The following is a 20,634-nucleotide window of genomic DNA, read 5'->3' on the forward strand; positions in this document are numbered from 1 at the left end:
CTTCAGCATAGGTAATCAAAAGAGATCTCTTAACAGGTCAATGTGGCAGGGAAAATGACTTCTCATGGGTAGGGCTTGACTTCTGCACCAACCAATTGGAATCCAGTGCCCAATCTGCCACTAGGAGTTGTCTGCAGGTTTGCACTAGTGGTCACTTGAGTTCACCAGTTGTGGGATGCAGTGTGAGCAATTGTTGCACAATGCTGGCAGCAACTCCACTCTGCTCACTTCACAGGTTTGCTGCTAGGCCCACTGAGCTGATGCAGGCTAGAGAGCACCTTCCTTGACAGGCACGGTAGCCCTGGCAGCAGGTGGCGTCGGGCCCTGTCGCTCCTCAGTAAGACAGTGTTTGGAAGCATGCTGTATGCAGCGCCTAGTGTTCCATATGGCCAAAAGGATCCTCTTGTACTCCCTGCGGAAGTTCTGGTTCAGGAGCCCATAAACAATGGCATTAAGGCAGCTGTTAAAGTAAGCTAAGAAGTAACTGGTGACAAAGAGCCCTTCTGGGACCTGGAGAGCCATTGCCTCTGGGTTGATGGCCACTGCAAGGCCGATACAGTTGAGGGGGGCCCAGCATATGGCAAAAACCACAAACACTGCAAACATGGTTAGGAAACTGCGCAAATCACTCGGTCTCAGACGCAGCTTCCTCTCAGCCTTGGCCTTCCTTCGGGCCTGGAGCACCAGTACCCAGATTCGCAGGTAGCAGAAGGACACCACAGCCATGGGAAGGAGGAAGTGGATGGCCACCACAGCTGCCGTGTACTGTGTGCTGGCTGTCTGGATGAAGGTGCAGGAATAGATGCGTGGATCATACTCTAAAGACCCCACAAAGAAATTGGGCACCAAAGCCACCAGAGTGAGGAGCCAGACGAGGCTGATGTAGATGGGAGTATACCAGTGACTGCAGACCCGGTGGTAGGTGGTACTATGACAGATGCAGCAGTAGCGGTTGATGGCAATGGCTGTGATGTTGAAGACAGAGCCAATGACACTCAGGCCCATCACAAAGGCACTGGCCTTGCAGTGGGCCTCCCCAAGGACCCAACCGTCACGGATAATGGCCACAAGGATCAGTGGGTAAGGGTACAAGGCTATCACCAAGTCAGCCAAGGCCAGACTCACCACAAACAAATTACCTGAAGTAGGAAACACAGATCAGTAATCAGTAGGGGGTCCTACAACTTCTGATCATTACTTTGGGTGACAGGGGACATATATTTGGGTAAAATGCTTGCAACTCAAGCATGAGGACCCAAGTTTGATTCACAGAACCAACACTTTAACAAGAAAACAAAGTCAGGCATGGTGATAATTCTTAAAACTCCAGGGAAAGACAGGCAGCTCCCTGGGGCTCACCTACCACTCAGTATAGCCTAATAAGTGAGTTCCACATTCATAACAGATCCTGTCTGAAAATATAAGGTAGATGGTACCTGAGAATACAGGGATGATACCCAAGGTTTATCTATGGCTTTTATACCATACTTACTTTTGAATCTACACACACACACACACACACACACACACACACACACACACACACAGAGGATACACAGACACACAGACATGAACATGACATTTTGTCTTTCTCTGAGCCACTTTGATTTGCACTGAAAGTAGAAATTACATGTCATTTAAAGACAAAATCGAGGGCTCAGATTGCATCTGTGCTCGTCTACTCAGGTTCTCATGTGCCTCCCTTTGTAACCTGCAAAGCATTGGTAATCACCCTACCTTTGTGGTAGGTGTGATGAAAGCAATGCCCAGTGGAGTGGGTATTATCAAAGAACTGCTTCTAGGACAGGGACAGAGGCACGGTGTCAACTTGACACAAACCTAGACATATCTGGATAGAGGAAATCTTAATTGAGAAAACGTTTCCTTAAGATTGACCTATAGGCTTATGAGCAAGTCTGTGGAGGCATGTCCTTGGTTCATGAGTGATATGTGAGGGCCCAGCAAGAGCAGGCTGTGAGCAGAGACTGAGGGAACAATCAACCAATGACTGCCCCTACTTGAGACCCATCCCATGTGAGAGAGCCAACCCATGACACTATTAATGATGGTTGCAGACAGGAGCCTAGTATAACTGTCTCCTGAGAGGCTTCATCCATCAGCAGATGGAGAGGATGGCAGAGACCCATAGCCAGACATCAGTCAGAGCTTGGGGAGTCTTGCGCAAGAGTGGGGGAGAGAAGTAAACAAGTAGGAGAGGTCAAGGACACCACAAGAAGACGCACAGAGTCAACTAACCTGGGATCATGGGGGCTCACAGAGCCTGGGCTACCAATTAGGGATCATGCAGGAACTGGATCTATAACCCCTATACATCTGTAGCAAATGTTCAGGTTGGTCTTTATGTGGTTCCACTAATAAGTGGAGTGGGGGCTGTCGCTGTCTCTGTTCCCTGACACTGGGTCCCCTCCCTCAGCACTTGGACTGCCTGGTTGGACCTCAGTGAGATAGGATGTGCCTAGAACTGCTGGAACTAGATACTTCAGGGTGGGGTGGTATCCAAAGGGGGCTCTCCTTCTCTGAGGAGAAAGGGGTGGGGGTAATGGGGGATGGATCTGTAAGGATGGGACAGGGAAGAGAGCAGGCAGGGGGTTATGATCAGGATGTAAAGCGAATAAAAATGTAATTTTAAAAGTAAGTAAACAAACAAAAAGAAAAATCAATCAAAGAAACAAGCAAGCAAGCAAACAAAGAAAGAAAGCAGCTGAGCCCTGGGGAGCAAGCCAGACAGTTAGCAGCATTCCTCCATGGCTTCTGCTGTAGTTCCTGCATCCCGGTTCCTACCTTCAGTTTCTGGTTTAATGTCCCTTCATAAAGAACTGTAAACAGAGCGTCGGATACAAAATAAACCCGCTTCTCCTCATGTTGCTTTTGGTTATAGTGTTTTATCACAGCAAAAGAAACCCTAACTAAGACACACAGAGACCCAACTGTTCTCCTCTTGTCTCAAAGCACTGGAGGAGCGGGGTGGTGGCAATTCCTCCTTTGCCTGCACCTTCCCTGGCTTTCTGAGATTTCTCCTCTGAATGGAGCCCCTCCTCAGTGTCATCAACCCAATCAGCCAGAGCCCCAGGAAGCCACAGTCATCCAGGAACACAGCTCGAAGGTCAGCCTCTGTTCCCCCAGCTTTGCTGTCTGAGAGCATCAGGGACTGAAAGCATAGCACCAGCAACCTGAAGTCTCAACATGAAGCTGAGTACATGCACCTCCCAAACACTACCCCCACCCCCGCCTCCCACCGAGCCCTGTTTCCTGAGCACTTGCTGTATGCTCACAATTTTGGCCATGTGACAAAATGCATCCTGTTGTAGGACAGATGAATGCAGTGTGCTTGGATCTTAGACTGAATAGGAGAGAGGCAGCATCCTCTACTCTCTGCCTCCTGGCTGTGACTGCAGTGCAATTGTCTGTCATGGCCTTGCCACTATGCCTTCTCCACCATGATGAGCTGCCCCTTTAAACAGTGAGCCAAACCTTTTCTTCCCCAGGTTGCCAGTGTCTGGTGTTTTGTCCTAGCATCTAGAAAAGCTGTTGATGGATCGGCTCAAACTGCACTGAGTCCCAGGAAGCAGGGACCAGGTCCTGTTGCACATTTCTGGGCTTCAGCTTAGGATCACAACCAAGTTCAGTTCTGAGATTTTAAGACTCCTTTAGAAGTTTGGAAGAGGTGCTGGAGGTTGGAGCAGCCTAAGATGTACTTAGTTCTGCTCATTTCTGGTCATAGGCATTTGGACTATTGTTGAACTTTCTCTGTGACCTCTTTATTAATACCTGCCTCTTCTACTGGAGACCACCCCTACACTCGTTAGTATTGTTTGTTGTAAAGAACATTTCTCTCACTAACGTAGGAAAGTTGGTTGCTACAGGTCCTGACAGTTTCAGGATGGATGGCAAACAGGCTCTTGGCATGTACAAACGTGAGCAGAAAAAGTCAAAATTGGTTGGAAGCTGGTGCCAGCTCTACCAGCTGTTTCCTTGGGAAAGCTAAGGCAAGCACTGCTGTGTTAATGTGGCTTGTCCCCTAATAATGCCCCAGAGGCTGCAAACAGCTTGTAAATAGCGAGCAGAACGCATTAGCTCCACGTGGAAAGTGATTCAATTACTCTCCCCTATTAAGCCTGCTGTTCCTAAAAGGCTGAAATCCACCAGTCCCTGCTGGAGAGTCATCCGCCCAGTGGTCCTACTGTCTTCTAGCTTTCTTGGCATGAATCCCAATGAGATGACTTTGGATCTTATGGTGTCACCCATCTGTGAGATGCTGAGGTTCTGGTGTCGCTCAGGATGAGATTCAGAGGAGGGCCCTGCTACATCAAGTTCTTCCCCACCCAGGTGAGAAATCAATCAGCCGGCATGCAGATCCGCTCCTCAGGTGTGCAATGGCTTGTAAATGAACACCCATACACAAATCTTGGAGTGACTCATCCTGCCTGCCTCTGTCAGACAAGGTAGGCTAGCGGGAAGGAGCTGCCACAGCATGGCTGCATTCTTTGAAGTAGAACCCCTTCACTACTCACAGATAAAGCACCCCTCCCTTCAGTCTCTTCTTATCCTGTCTTCCTTCCAGGAATTTTGTATCTGAGGAGGAGGTTAGTGCTACTTTGTCTAGTCTTCATCAGACAGAACTCTGAAAGGCAAAGCGACCTCCATCCCTAGCCTTTTTGCTTACCTCCTGAAATCCGAAGAGTTTACTTGTGTTTAAAATAACCTTTGGCACTGAGCTTCAAGTTAGTCATTTATTTGGCAGGTACCCACGAGAATCTCCTCATAGCAGTTCTGACTGTCCTAGGGGCTTAGTGACGGGTGGTGAGCAACCCAAGGGCATCATCCCTTCACAGAGAAGACAGCCAACGAATGAAAGCACAGGACAGTGAGAGGAGTCCTCTGATCGCTAGTTACCTTCACATCAGTCTTCCTTCATCATTTATCTAAATAGACCGTATATTATGCTCTCTCTCATATACAGGAAGGTCATGACATGCTCAGAGAAAGACCTACCAGGATGTACCAACACAGAGGAACATTGACCAACGTAGTCCATGCCAGAGCAAGGAGGTTGTAAGAGTAGAAGTTCCTAAATCAGACAATAAAAAGGGATGGTGCTGGTCAGGCAGAACAATTCCCCAAAACACGCCAACAAGATTGCTTCCATCCAAGAACAGCAGGGCACCTCAAACAGGATCTTACCATGATTGGTTATTAGCCTAAGTGATGTCAACATGAACCACGTGAAGCATTCTAATAACATTTTAGGTATAAGCAGTTTTGAAAAGATTGAACAAATACTTCGTTAGTAATTTGGTTTCTTTACAAGTACCGAAGCAATGAATGAATGTAAGGTAATCTCCCAATTAGATTCTCAAATTCCTGAAGGGCAGAAATTGTTTTCTTTCCAAGTCCTATTATTTATGAAAAACCCTCAGGGTGTCAGAATGACTCCTAGGAAGGCTGAGATAAAACTGTTTTTCCTTGGTTAAATAAAATTAATAGTGTACTGGAAAATACCAAAGATGATATTTTGAAACCTTAAAGAAAGAAGACATATTTAAGAGTGTTTGAAGCATCTGTTTGAAAGAACTGCTGGTAGGGTGTCAGCGAACATTATCCCATAATGATGGGAAGAGGTTGTCTGTGAACCAGGATAAGTGTTGTCTTATTACTTTAACAAATGCAACAGTAAGAGCAGGACAATAACGAATGTGCTGCCAGACTCCGTGGTGTGCACTCAGTGCTTCTTGTAAGAATCCTCTAAGTTTAACCAGATAATTTTCTATTTTTTTTTTTACCATTTTTATAAGGTATTTTCTTCATTTACATTTCAAATGCTATCCCAAAAGTCCCCCATACCCTCCCCCACTCCCCTACCCACCCACTCCCACTTCTTGGCTCTGGTGTTCCCCTGTACTGAGGCATATATAGTTTGCAAGTCCAAGGGGCCTCTCTTCCCAATGATGGCCGACTAGGCCATCTTCTACTATATATGCAGCTAGAGACACAAGCTCTGGAGGTACTGGTTAGTTCATAATGTTGTTCCACCTATAGGGCTGCAGACCCCTTTAGCTCCTTGGGTACTTTCTCTAGCTCCTCCATTGGGGGCCCTGTGATCCATCCAATAGCTGACTGTGAGCATCCACTTCTGTGTTTGCCAGGCACCGGCATAGCCTCACAAGAGACAACTATATCAAGGTCCTTTCAGCAAAATCTTGCTGGCATATGCAATGGTGTTTAACCAGATAATTTTCTATCTCCTAGATAATGGAACAGGTACCAGGTTATATGAGTCCACAACAGAAGGCTGGAGAAAGAACCGGAAGACAAGAAAGCTAGGGGAGAAATGGAAGTTGACAAGGGTGTAGAGTATCAATGTTCATCATAAGTGAAGGGCAAAAATAGGACCCAGCAGAACTTGGCAGTGAGGAGTTCAGCCAAGATATCAGCAAGGTAAATTATGCTCTTTGCAGGAGAATAAAATGGTGGTCTGTTACCTGTTCTTTCAATCAGCTTTGACTTCAAGGAATGAGAGATGGAGTAATATTTGCACAGGGATACCCATTGGATGAGGGATTTTAGAATTTTACAGTTATATTAGCTATTTTCTCTCTTCCTGTTTTTATTAGTGTATATTTTTGTATCTACATAGTGGCTTCCTATGTAGATCTTCATTGAAGTGCATCATGTACATTGGACCCTCTCCTTTCTCCCCTCCCCCTAAGCATTCACCCTCTCCCTTTTCTTTCTCAAATGACCATTTCTGTCTGACACAGGAGAAATACTTAGTCGTGGCCTTAGTTGCCTTTCTGTTTCTGTGATAAAAATAGATAGAGGTCTATGAAAGCTTACTCTCCCGAAGTATAGTCCACTATGGTAGGGAAGATTTGGTAGAAGGGGCTTGAAGCAGCGGACCACATTCCATTCTCAGTCGGGAGGCTAAAGGAGTTGAATGGTGGGTTCAGATCACTCTCTTCTTATGTACAGCCCATGAATTGGAGCCACCCACAGATGCATCTTCCAACCTCAATTAACTTAATCAAGAAACTCCCTCACAGGTCTGCCCAGAGGTTTGTCTCCTTGATTCTGCCTAGTTGACAATTTAATGATCACAATCATGCCAGCTATTATTTATGAGTGTTGTTCTTCTCTTATTATCAGTTGTACTGAAAGAACTGAGCATTTGGCTCATGAGTCAAAATAGGATTTCCCCATGAGGTAAGACATGAGGTAAGAGCCATGTGCCAAGTCCTGATGGGGGTGTGTTCTAACACGTGCGAATTAGGCGATTTAATCCTCCTGGGAACTTTACAGGGTGCCCTTACATAAGTAAGACATTGCAGCCTGATCTTGCCTGCAATCGTCCTGATGACTACAGACAATAGAGAAAGTATAAAACTCCCCTAGTGTTTGTTCCCTAACTCTTACCTGCTTTGCTATACACATTTTACACTGTGAGTTGCAGATACCACAGTCATGGCAGACCACGTCCTGCACGACATCTTGTCTAAGTATGGAAGTCAATGCTTTGGAAAGGAAGGCAGTTAGACTGAAGAGTCTCTATGTCCCCAGGAAGCTGAGAACTCTGCAGAGAGAACAAGCAAGGACTAAGAGTTCTCCCCCTTACACAGCTAAAGACACAATTATAGACTTTTAAAAAAGCATTGATTTTTGCGCAATGAAAAGATAATAAGGCCTTCACCTCTGAACTGTGGCGACTGAGATCTCACATACACGAGGGAGAGAGGCCAGGGCAGTCAGACTTGTTCTTCAGCTGACGTTAAACACTTAACACCCTGTCTGCTAGCTTAGCAACAGGCACAGCTGACATCAAGTGGCATCTTGGTGAGTGACTGGTGGCAGGTTAAGTCCTGATTGGAGTGGGTTTCCTCTTTCTCTCTCCTCCTGGGGGAAAGGGGCCACAAGCTTACTAATCATTTCCTTCCATGCCTTTAAAGTGCCTTTGTACAGGGCCACCCACCTTATTCTGGCATCATGTGCTATGTATGCTTCCTTATAAGGAAGGGGCATGTCATGACAACCTTCTTTGCACAGTACCATACAGTGGGGAAGGGTAGCCACCTGCACCTCCTAGGAAGGCCCTGGATCTGGATAAGGGACAGAGAGAGCCTTGAGTACCACAGGGCCCTGAGAGAAGCTGTGGGGTGGAAGGACAGACATTGAATGTGAACCTAGGAAATTATCAGCCCCTGAGGCCCTTCTGCTTTACAAACGACAAAACACTTCAGACATGGCAGTGTCCACTCACTAGCAACACCTTCTAAATCACCTGTTCACCACAGCCTAGCACGACTACCCATGGTCAGATCATGGCTCCTGACTGGTAACCAGAAACTCAGGGTGCATAGCTGACAAAGCAAGGGGTAAGAAACAGGAGATAATGGTGGGATGCACAGAGGGCAGTGCCATTCCCTAGGCTTTTGTGTTGGGGACTATATGGTGGTGGTGGTAGCAAGGACCCCATGTTTATAGACTGTGTGTGTGTGTGTGTGTGTGTGTGTGTGTGTGTGTAGAGCAAAGCTTGACATTAGTGTCTTTGATTGCCTTCCACTTTCCATATTGAGTGAGGTAAGGCAACTTGCTGAACTTGGAGTTCATTGATTCAGCTGGTTTGGTTAACCAGCTTGCTTCAAGGATCCTGTCTCTGCTCCCAGAGTGCTGGTACTACAGGTAGGCCACCATGCCCACCCAACACTTATGTGGATGCTAACAATCTGAACTGTGTTCCTCTCACGTCTGCATATCAAGTACCTTACTCAGAGAGCCGTCTACCCCAGCCTTTGAGACAGTTTATGGTGGTTCAAGACAGAGTGTCAAGGAGGCACTGAACAAGTTTTAGAGCTGTGGTGCAGCTGAGGCTGCTGAGGGATTCCAGCCATCTAGGATCTAGAGCCCGCAGGCCTTTGTGATGAATCCAGATGTAGGCTTTTATTGCCCTCAGGAAGTATAATGTGAGGTGACAAGGCACTGTGAGCAAGGCTCTGGTATAGAAAGGATGACACATACCTGACTGTTCTCTCAGTGATCAGTTCCCGGAATCTACCCCCTTGTCCCCAAGTCCCCTGCTCCACTCCAACAACTCCCACAATGGAGCTGGTCTTGTGATAGTCAGTAAGGAGTCCTCATGTCTCTTGCGAAGCATGCTGGAACCTCAGGTGGGCTACGCGTCTTGGCTGCTGGAAATAAATGTTCTTTATATGCGTAGTCAGAATTTTATGATGGTTAATGTTGACTGTCAACCTGACAAGATCTAGAATGACCCAGGAGACAAACCTCTGGGCATGTCTGTGGGACATAGAGGTTTTAGATTGAGTTAACTGATGTGGGAAGACACACTTTAAATGTGGGCAGCAACAATCTATGGAGTGATTCCCAGACCAAATACAAAAAGGCATCTGAGCTGAGAACCAGTGTTCACCTCTCCCTGGTTCCTGACTGTGGAGACAGTGTGGCCACCTGGCTCAGGCTCCTGCTGCCCTGCCCCCCCCCCCCCAAGAACGAAGGACTGCACCTTCAAATCCTGAGACAAAGCAAACCGTTCCTTCCTTATGCTGCTTTTTTTTCCATGAATTTTTTCACAGCAGTGGAAGCATAACTAATACAGTATTGACAGACCGGGAGCAGAGGAGAACAAAAAGTCTGAGGGACGTTGTTCTTGAGGAAAAGGTAACATCTTCAGGTTAAAAATGACTAACAAAGAGTGAATAGGTGCTGACGTGTCAAGTGGATGCAGGTTTCCGAAACATTTTGAAATATCACTTTACCATGGTCATTTAGTTTAAGACAACACTACATTTAAAAAAAAATGACTGTCACCAATAAAGCCAACAGTCATAAAAACAAGGGTTGGGCATAAGACACAGGGAATGACATGCCTAGCATGGATGTGATTCTTTGTTCCATTCCTAACACAAAATGAGGAGGAGGAGGAGGACAAGGAGGAGGAGGAGGAGGAGGAGGGGGAGGGGGAGGAGGAGGAGGAGGAAGAGGAGGAGGAGGAGGAGGAAGAGGAGGAGGAGGAGGAGGAAGAGGAGGAAGAGGAGGAAAGAAGCAAGCAAGAAAGCAAGCAAGTGCAAGCACTGATTAAATTGCATGACTGTGCAAGTTGCCTGCAGGGCAGGAAGAAATGCTCCTGGATAGCATGTTAATTCATTTCTCTGGAGCTGAGCACTAGTGCACGGGCAGCAGGGGTAGGAGGGATAGGATCAAGCACCAGCAATTTCCCATTCTCCCCAGGCCTGGATGCACTCTCAGGTCCATAAGGTTTCCTGGCGACGGTGGGGAGCACAGAGTTGGACAGTCTTGTGTGGGATGGAAAAGGGGCAGGATTCTGACCTTCCTCAGGCAAGAAGCAGCAGTGAACACTTCCTCAACCATCGCTCTCATGGCAGACAACCTAAGGGTGGAAGAGGCTTCTCTGGACACCCAGCAAAGTATGAGGACCTGGAGGGCTAGGCACCCTGGTCCACAGGGACAAAGCCTGGGCAGCTGAACACCTGCCTCCCTGTTCAGGAAATGGATGTTTGAGGCTGCAGTGTTAGGGCAGTGTGTGTGTGTGTGTGTGTGTGTGTGTGTATGTTAAGCATAGTTTTCTAACAGAAGCTAACTCTTTGCTACTACAGGTTTATTTTCCAAAACTACAATGATGTCTTGAAAAGGTACTCCAGGAAAGAGTGACTGGTGCCTGTGTGCTCCTTAGTAATGCTAACTTTCCCACAGGATGACTAAAAACTCAAACTTGACTCCTGGATTCTTTTATAGATGAAAATTCTCGGCACCCTCTTTCCTCAAGACATTTATATAATTTAGTAAGAATGGCTTTTGCCAAGAGCCTGGCATCTTAGAAAGGCAGTTTAAAGCTTTCCCGTTGTTAATTTTCACACCATTTCCATTTTAGTTGGTCCTGACATGCAAGGTAAGAATGACAAAATTAATAAGAATTGATAAGAATTAATAAGAATTGATAAGAATCAGTGTGTCACTGAGGGCCCTCTCAGGCTCACCTGGTCACACACTGCAGCACCCCATCAGGAGGTGACCTTATACACCCCTGCCTCTGGCCTTGTTACCCTTCAGGGAAAAATTGAAATGAGAATAGATTGGAAAGAAAAAGCATTTTAAGAATTGACACATAATTTAGCCAAATCATTGCTTAGATTCTCACAGTGCGTCCCACAATTTCCCTGTCTTCATTCAGAAAAGCTGGTGTTGATAGAAGTCGCGCCTGCAATGTCTAAACTACACTCTCACTTGGAATTGGATCTTCTAGTGACTAGATGAATTTTTGACATAAAGCTTAGCAGAATCCTGGCATCCATCCATTGCTCACGTCCATACAGTGTACGGTCGTTCTGCCAGCAAGGGTCTTTAAATTACCTAGTGTATGAAGTCAGCTTGGCAGGTAGAGAGAGGCAGTCTGTAACAGGTCAGGAGCGTCTATGGCCGAAGGCGCTCCGTCTAGCAGAAACAGTTGAAACGCCATAGGTAGCTGCAGTGTGTATCTCTACAGCTCTCGCAGCCTGCCACAAATGAGTGCTCAAGAGAAGCCTGGCTCATTCATATTGGCATTAATGTGTCAAGTGTGTCCTGGGCAGCTTCCAGACTAACTTCGCAGGAGGAAACCAGAACTTCCTCTAACTTCTTCAAAGAACCAAAGTCTGGGATTGGATGAATGAATGTGACACCTGCCACTGAGGACAGAACAGGGACATGTGGGTGACAGGTGTGTGAGGAGGTGTTAAGGATCTAAGGTTCGGAGTTCGAACCAGTGGCAAGGTATGGTGGGATCTCAGTGTCAAGGAAGCTTACACTCACCTGCGTTCCGCAGCTTGCGGTTCCTGAGCACTGAGAGGATGACAAGCAGGTTCCCCACGAAGTCCACGGCTGTGGTGACGACGACTACTGTAGATAGCATGGGAGCCACCCAGGGGGCCCGGGCAGTCACAGGGGGCCTGGCTCCGGCTGACCCAGACCAACTAGGGCGCGCTGCCAGCCCGCTGGCCTCACAGCAGTTAGGGATTGAGCTGTTCTCAGGCATCTCGACGCTGCCTGGGATAGATGCACAAGGTGCGCACTGCTTGGGGCGCTCCCGCTGTCCCCTCCCCGCCCAGTGAGTGTTAAGAAGAGGCTGCGGGGAGGGACCTAGAGGAGACAATTAATTGAACGTGGGCAGAGGGGCGGAGAGAAATAAAAGGTCCAGACAGGGACTGGGACTCAGGTGCTGTAGAGAAGAACGCGTCCCTCAGTGGCACGCTCAAGAACAGCGCTACAGCGTCTCTGCGTCTCTGCGCGATTGCCGGAGATCAGCCAGTGCTGGCCCATCTTAGAATGCCTACCAGTGTCTGACCCACTTTAGGTGGCCTAGTTGATAAGGTCTGTGCCCCTAAAAACCAGGGATAGGTAGATCTTTTACTACGTGGAGAAGCTGTGTTCATTTGGGAGCACCCTTCTTTGCGGACTGGAGCAGGTACTGGTTAGAGTTGTCTGATCATCAGAAGGATGGGGTTTGAGACCCCCCCACCCCTGCTAGGCGCTGCTGCTCTAAAGAGCAGGTGACTCCTGAGGAGTGAGGATCAACCCCAAATCTATGAAGCCAACAGTGCTGAACTCTGGTAGGTGACAGGGAAGGTATCCAGCAGCTACATGTTGTGTATTGTGAATGACCGTGAGGTTAGTGCTGGAAAACAAACACTTTTAAAAAATACATGTGTGGATATTGGTTTAAGAATGGTGCTTATATGGGTTCATGGTCCATGGTGGAGGTTATCATAATGTGGGCTTGGGGAAGGGGCAAGAAGATCAGAGAAGCATGAGCACAGGATAGAAAGAAATTTGACCACTGGGTACATATAATGTTCCCTGATCTCGCTTGTGCTGCTTATGTTGGCCCCACTAGAACCACTAACACCAGCTGACCAGGAAACCTGAGTTTATCAAGAGACTGAAAAGGGGATCTCATATTGCCCCAAGGCAAATGGAGTGGGGTTTTAAGATAGGTGCCTGTGCCTGCCTTATATAGTTAATCCTATGTTCACCATCAAAGGACACACAGTTGAGATTAAGCAGAAATTCATAATGAAACTGCATCAACATGAAAATCAAAGGCTATCCTTTCCACACCATTTATCCCACATTTGCCACAGCAGTTTTGTGTGTATCACCCCAAGCCCAAAACACTCCACTAACAGAAGGGTGGGTAAGTCAGCTTCACACACTGGGATAAAAACTGCATGTAAACACAACTGCATGGATTAATGTCAAAGTATCACACAATGCCAGGGGTGGAACCCATATGTACCTAACACACACACATGCACGTTCACACACACACACACACACACACACACACACACACACACACACACACACACACACCTTCATGTGCATATGTGTATTAAGTGAAATAAAAGAAGGCAGTATAATCCAAATACTATGCATACAAAAAGTATTTAGTAATTTGCTCACTCCATGAGATCTAACATTAATCTGCGATAGATCTTCGTTATCTGATAGAACTCAGAACTAGCGTTATGATAGAGATTTAGTTAAGTAATTAATCTGGCAGTTCTGAGGCTCTGAATATTGTATGATAGATGAGCATTCCACTGCCAAGCTACAGCCTGGGCTCTGCAATGTTATTTTTGAGCATTTGACTTTATATAAGTCTTGTTCTTCCTAGAAATCAACAGAAGAAAGGCAGTAGGAGGAGGGGCTATGAGGACAGGGACAAAGGAACACTGCACACCTGGTGAGGTGAGCACATCTCCATCCTGGGAGGGATGACGTTGTGGAGAGAAGTGTTGTTTCCCCTGAGCACAGAGAATGCTGAAGGCAGGTGCAAATTCAAAAGGGTTTCTCAATTGGAGGGAAAGTTTGGGCTCCTCTCAGATTCTGTATTTTGGGGGAGTTTAAGGCTACCCCATATACCAGGCTTGGGGATGGGGTGAGGGTTCAAATACAGGAAAGGATACAAAATGACATTTCAGAGAGTGAAAACTCTCTCCTTAAGAGGCACAGCAGGCATGTTAGGAACATGAGTGTGCCTGTGTATGACTTTAAACTAAACTAACCACTTGATGGGTGTCAATCAACAAACCAGAGCTGCTCAGGACAGAGGGAGAATTGGCAAGAACCATTCTAGCTGGAGAAGGAAGTAAAATCATGGGAGTTGTTTTATTTTTAAAAGCCAGTGCTTTGAGATGAGAAGTCCCCTCATTTTCTGTCTCAGAGTATTGGGTTTTAAACTCAGAGCCTTGTGCTTGTAAACATGGCTACTTCACCGAGCTATGCCCCAGGCTGAAAGGCTCAGCTCTGAGCTCTCCTGGAATATAATTTTTGACCTTGCCTGCATGCAACGTAGTATCTCCAGACCTTTGGAATTAGGGTACTTGAAGTCAGTGCAGCATCCACACAGCTGGTTTTCTTGGGTCTTGAAGGCAACGTAAGGTAACTGTAAAGTCAATTTAAATGTCAAAGCTAAATACATTTGTGTGCTTCAATAGTTTTTTTTTCATACCATTTTACAAAGCTTTGCTCACTGCTTTTATGTAGTTGTGTGTGAAACTGAGTGGGTTTATAAGTACCACATATTTGCAGAAAGTTTGAGGATATCTTGGGCTACAGGGTAAGGGTTTGTCTTGAAGATAAAAACAAACCACCACAATTTCCTATGCCTTCACATAGATGGTGTCTCAAGTTACTATTCTATTGCTGTGATGAAGCATTATGACTGTTTTAGTTAGGGTTACTACTGCTGTGATGAAACATCATTACAAAAGCAAGTTGGATAGGAAAGGGTTTATTTCGCTTTGACATTGTAGTTCATCACTGAAGGAAGTCTGGGCAGGAACTCAAACAGGGCAGGAACCTGAAGACAAGAGCTGATACAGAGGCTGTGGAGGAGTATTTCTTACTGGCTTGCTCAACCTACTTTCTATAGAAGCCAAGACCACCAGTCCAGGTCTGGCACCACCCACAATGGGCTGGGTCCTCCTCCAGTAATTACTAATTAAGAAAAGCTAGATCTTTTGGAGGCATTTTCTTGACTGAGGATTCCTCCCTTCAGATGATCCTTGCCTATTTCAAGTCAGCATAAAACTAGCAAGCCTTACAGTTGCCTTATAGAAGGAAACATTTAATTGGGGACTTGCTTACAGTTTCGGAATCATCATGGCGGGGAGCACAAGCACAGGAAGGCATGATACTGGAGTAGCTGAGAGCTCATATGGGGCAGAGAAGACTGAGCCTGGCATGGGGGCCCAATCCACAGCGACATATCTCATCCAAAGCAACACCTCCTAAATATTCCAAAACTGTGAACCAAAATTCACAATTACCAGGAACTAGGGGAGGGCTGAGTCTCTTCTACATGATCATGAAAGGTTTGATAGTAATCTGCTTCTATTCCATGACCGTGGACTCTGTTAAAACCCATAGTGCATGTATCAAAGGCAAAGGCTAATGGAAACTGTGCAGTCTGCATGACAAGAATGGGCCAATATGGTGACAGGAAAGTTATGTGTGTATGGGAACAGGGGCTCTGTGGAAACTATTCATGTTCTGGTTTAATTTTACTGTGACTCTAAGATAAAGCTCTTTCTAAAAAAAAAAAAAGGGATTTTGTATCTATTCACCCTCAACCCAATAGAACTTATCCAAACATCAAAGAGACTAACTAAAGGAGATCCAGAGAAGCAGTCCTGATGGGAGGTTGGAGTGCTGGCATTCAAGCAATGGAGGTGGTGTTCAGACAAAGAGAGTGGGTTTCATGTTCAAGGAAGACATTCTATAAGAAGTGATCTCAGACCATGGGCTAGAGAAGTGGACAGAGAATTGAACCAGGTAGTCCTTCAGAGCGAGGCTAAGAGCTTTAGAGTCATCCCTAGCACAGGGAATCTGCTGAGAGAGTCACTAGATATCTGCAGCCTGTTCTAAGGTCAAGATTCTTGTCAACTTCTTCTCTGAGGTGTTTGCTGTTAGAAGCTCTGCTTCTAGAAGCTCGGTTCCTAGAGCAGAGATGGTCATAGGTGGCGAACTCCAAAGAGGTGATGGCTAGAAGGGACAAAGGTTGGTCTCATGAGACTAAAGTCCTAGTTTTGATGTGATCTACCTCTTTTATGTATGTGCTTTCCACTGTAATTCCATGCACTAGAGCTAAACTGATGATGAAACCATGCTTTTGAACATCTAGAAATGTGATCCAAAGAAACTAGAGGGACAGACTGTGTTCCAATGGTCAGATGCAACTCTCTCACTAACTGATAGGAGGCACTGTTCTTGTTATGTTGGGTTAGTGTTTACTGTAAGTAATGTTCCTCTAGCAAACGCTAAACTACTTTTAATTTTAATAAGTCAAAGATCAGGCAATTTAATATGTATATAGAATTTGTAAATTAATTGTATAAAATAATTTACATATACATTTTATAACATTATAGCACATACATTTATATAAATAATATAGGGTAAGCATTTAAGCTTATTTGTTGAGGTATCCAAGCCTCAACAAAGTGTGGGGTAAGAAACACCAATAGAGATGGCTCAGCACTTTGTCCTGTGCCTCTCTCTGTGGCTCACTCTTGTCTCCTGTCACACACTCTCTTCCTGAAGATGGCAGCCCAAGTTCACAGGGCGCATGGAGCCCTGTGCTTGCTATAGAGCCAAGAATGACCATGAAGTCCTGACCCTCCTGCCTTCAACTTCCAGGATTATAGGTACACACCACAACGTCTGGCTTCTGAAGTTCTGGAAATCAAATCCAGGGCTCTGTGCATGCTAGGCAAGCACTCTGGCAAATAAGCTTTGTCTCTCTCTGAAGAGAGACTCTCTTTTTTCTTTCAGTACATTTGTAATTGAAAATAGACACCACTCTCCTAACTTCCTTCTTCCAACCCCTTCTATGCAACCCCATTCTCCAGCCAGTTGGTAGCCTCTTTTCATTACTATTATTTTCTATCTATCTATCTATCTATCTATCTATCTATCTATCTATCTATCTAATCTACATATCATCTATCTATTATCTATCTAATATATCTATCTATTTAATCTATAATCTATCATCTATCATTCTAATTATCATCTAGCTATCTAATCTATCTATCATTTATCTTTGTTTCTATCTATCATTTATCTTTGTTTCTATCTGTCTATCAATCATTTATCTATGTATGTATGTATCTATCCATCCATCTATCTAATCTATTATCTATCTATCTATCTATCTATCTATCTATCTATCTATCTATCTATCTATCTATCTATCTACCTACCTATCTATCTATCTATCTATCTATCTATCTATCTATCTATCTAATCTATTATCTATGTATCTTCATGTATACAAAGATATATAAATACAGTGTGATGAGTGAGCTCATTTTCTTGTTTGTATGTATATCCTTTCAGGGATGACCACTTTGCAGTGGACAATGATAAGGTAGCTTATCTTTGAGAGGTCAACTCTACTCCCAGCAGTCATTTGTTGTCTACAGTTCTTTGACTAGGGGCAGGGCTGTCCAAAATTTGAATGGTAGATGATATTTACATAGATGTGGTAACTTCATCCAATTGTATACAAATGTTGTATTCTGATTAAATGGAAGAATTATCAAATAGATGAAAACCCCCATCTTTTAAATAAAGTCCTTCCATCCAATGAAGTAAATCATGAAGCAATAAATGTAGAAACATGAGATAAATCTAAAAAATATATGGCTTCAACCTGAGCCCAGTGCATCTTGACCCAGCCTGCCCACTGGCATCCCCTAGGGAGGTCATGTGACCTACACATGCTGTGCTAATCTCACATCTGCTGTAACAGTAAAACCTCTCTCCACCCTTCAATCCGCCTCCTCTGTGATTCCCATATTCTCCTGTCCACACTGTTCCACCCTTCTGCTGCACCACCCAATGGCCCAAAGGCCTTATTTAATTCAGCTAAGCATTTCCCATTTTTCAAGAACGAGCTTGCTTTAAAAAAAAAAAAAAGACTTGCACATTACTGTGGGCACCTGTGCCCCCTAGTGGTAGCAATGAAAAAATACAACTGAACTTGGAAATTCAGGTGTGTGTGTGTGTGTGTGTGTGTGTGTGTGTGATAAATGAGGGAATAGGGACTCGGTAGTCTAAGGCAACAGTTTTCTTCCCTTTCAACCATGCCCTTTGTCTGATCCAGCACTGTGTTTTAAAAATATGGTATGTACTCACTGATAAGTGGATATTAGCTAAAAAGTACAGAATACCCATGATGCATCCCACAGACCCTAAAAAGTTAAACAAGAAGAAAGCCCAAGTGAGGATGCTTCAATCCCACTTAGAAAAGGAACAAAATCATGAGAGGCAGATGGAGGGAGGGACCTAGGTGGAAGAGGGGAGGGGGAAGGAAAAGAGGGCAGGATCAGTTATGGGGGGGGGGGGCAGGAGGGAATGCCAAAGACCAGGAGAATGAATAAAAGCATGCAGCTAGTAGGTGTGAGGGAACAGGGGGACCTCTGGAAAGTCTAAGACCTGGGATGAGGGAGGATCCCAGGACTCAATAAGGGTGACCTTAGCTGAAATGCCCAACAGTGGGGAGATGAAACCCTCAGAGACTACCTGCAGTAGATAGATATGGCCCCCAGGGGAGGGATGGGGATACCAACCCACAGTCATAATTTCTGACCTAGAATTGTTCCTGTCTAAAAGACATGCAGGGACAAAAATGGAGCAGAGACTGAAGGAATGGTGGACCAGTGAGTGACAGGTCCATCCAACTTGGAATCCATCCCATGAGCAGGCACCAATCCCTGACACTGTAACTGATGCTATGTTGTGCTTGCAGACAGGAGCCTTGCATGGCAGTCACCTGAAAGGCTCTACCAGCAGCTGACTGAGACAGATGCTCACAGTCAAGCATTGGGCTGAGGTTGAAGACCCCTATGGAAGAATTAGGGGAAGGACTGGAGGAACGGAAGGGGATGGCAACGCCACAGGAAGACCAACCATGTCAGCTAACCTGGACCCCTGGTAGCTCTCAGAGTCTAAGCCACCAGCCAAAGAGACTTTGGATCTGGAATGTTGGTGGTCTTTATGGTGGCACTGGTTGGAGATGGTGACACTTACAAGTGTAGAGCCAACTGGGAAGTCTCAGGTCATATGAGACTATACCAAATTGATCTCTCTCTCTCTCTCTCTCTCTCTCTCTCTCTCTCTCTCTCTCTCTGTGTGTGTGTGTGTGTGTGTGTGTGTGTGTGTGTCCATCTCTTTCCCCTCCCTCTTCTTTCTCACTCTCTCCCCCTCTCTTCTCCTCCCTCCTTCCCTTTCTCTCTCCCCTCTCAGGACATCATTCAAGCTAGACAAGGATTCTCCTACTGAGTTAAAGCTCTATTCCCATCTTTCTTTTACTCCTTGACGATGTTCCCTGACATTCAGCATCCTTATCTGAGACCTAAAAGAGCAACGAAATCTGTGCAATCAAAAACTAGAACCTCAAAGAAACCTTTAATCCTAATCCTGTCAAATATTTCTCACGCTAACAAGAAGCTGAGTAACACATTTATTATTTGCCTAAGTTGGAAATATTTAGGATACATTAGCTATTTTGAAACAACTGATTGTGTCAACCTCAGTATCATATTACCATATTATTAGAAGTTATTTTCCCTACCAGTCACCCATCCTTTCTATTGGTATCTGTAAGAGCAGCATGAAACTGAGTCAGAAGCACTGGGAAGCATAACGCTAGTGTGTTACGATCTACCGAGGGGCTCTAAACATTCCTTTGGTTTGATGGGGCACCTTTGTGTGGCAGGGAGAAAGCAGATGTTGAAATCCAGGCATCTGGATTATGCCCATATCTACCACACAGTGGCTCTCCAGTCTCAAAAGAATGGCATATCTTCTGTGGAAGAGCATTACAGTGACATTACAGTTCACTGTGGTGGCCAACTGTAGTGACCAAGCGTACAATGGATGCTTAATGCACAGACCAGTGTCAGAAAGTGGCAAGCCTCATGAACTCTTGGTGACAGCTTTAATAAATGCACTTAAACAAACAAACAAACAACTCAAAAGAAAAGAAATGGAAAAAAACCCCAACTTTGCAAGCAGGCCAGCTTGATGATCACCAGCTAAGAGACCTTGGGCAAGACACTTCACATCTTTGGCTCCTAGTTTATATTTTAAATAAAGATGAAAATACTAAATGTCTTAGAAAGTAATGAAGATAAAACAGGTAGATATAAGACAAAATGATGATCCACTTGCATAATATTGAGACTCTGGTCATCATCTGTGCACAGTTGGCTGCCTTTTCTCCTCTTACAGTTAGGGAAACAGGTTTAAAGAGGGCTCCTTCCATCACCCACCATAGGTTCCTTCTGTAAGTGCGAGATCTAGGATTCGAGGCTGCATTACTTCAGACCGGACTTAGTAGACCTTGTACTGGCTTTCATATGAGAGTGAACACGGCATGCCTTGTGGTAATTGATTTTCTTCCAGAGCTCTGGGTCCCTCCAGCCAGTCCGTGGAGGTCAATGCCCACCATTCTTCCAAATTTGAACAGGAAAGACTCTTCAGCTAATAACGTCGTCCAGCTCACGAGAAAACACATTATTGCTTCCTGAAGATATT

At 45.3% G+C, this 20,634-nt stretch overlaps 1 protein-coding gene across 1 annotated transcript; it reads right to left on the reverse strand.

The window, feature by feature from the left end:
- Positions 1-214: 214 nt before the first annotated feature.
- On the reverse strand, positions 215-12,157 carry Mtnr1b (melatonin receptor 1B). The gene is made up of 2 exons (NM_145712.2): positions 11,839-12,157; positions 215-1,139 (listed from the first exon to the last, which is right to left on the reverse strand). Exons 1-2 carry the CDS (start codon positions 12,059-12,061, stop codon positions 268-270), a joined length of 1,095 nt encoding a protein of 364 aa, NP_663758.2. The 5' UTR covers positions 12,062-12,157; the 3' UTR covers positions 215-267.
- Between the last annotated feature and the right edge of the window lie 8,477 nt (positions 12,158-20,634).

The sequence above is a fragment of the Mus musculus genome, chromosome 9 (genome assembly GCF_000001635.26).
Source record: "Mus musculus strain C57BL/6J chromosome 9, GRCm38.p6 C57BL/6J".
In the NCBI taxonomy this organism is placed as follows: domain Eukaryota; kingdom Metazoa; phylum Chordata; class Mammalia; order Rodentia; family Muridae; genus Mus; species Mus musculus.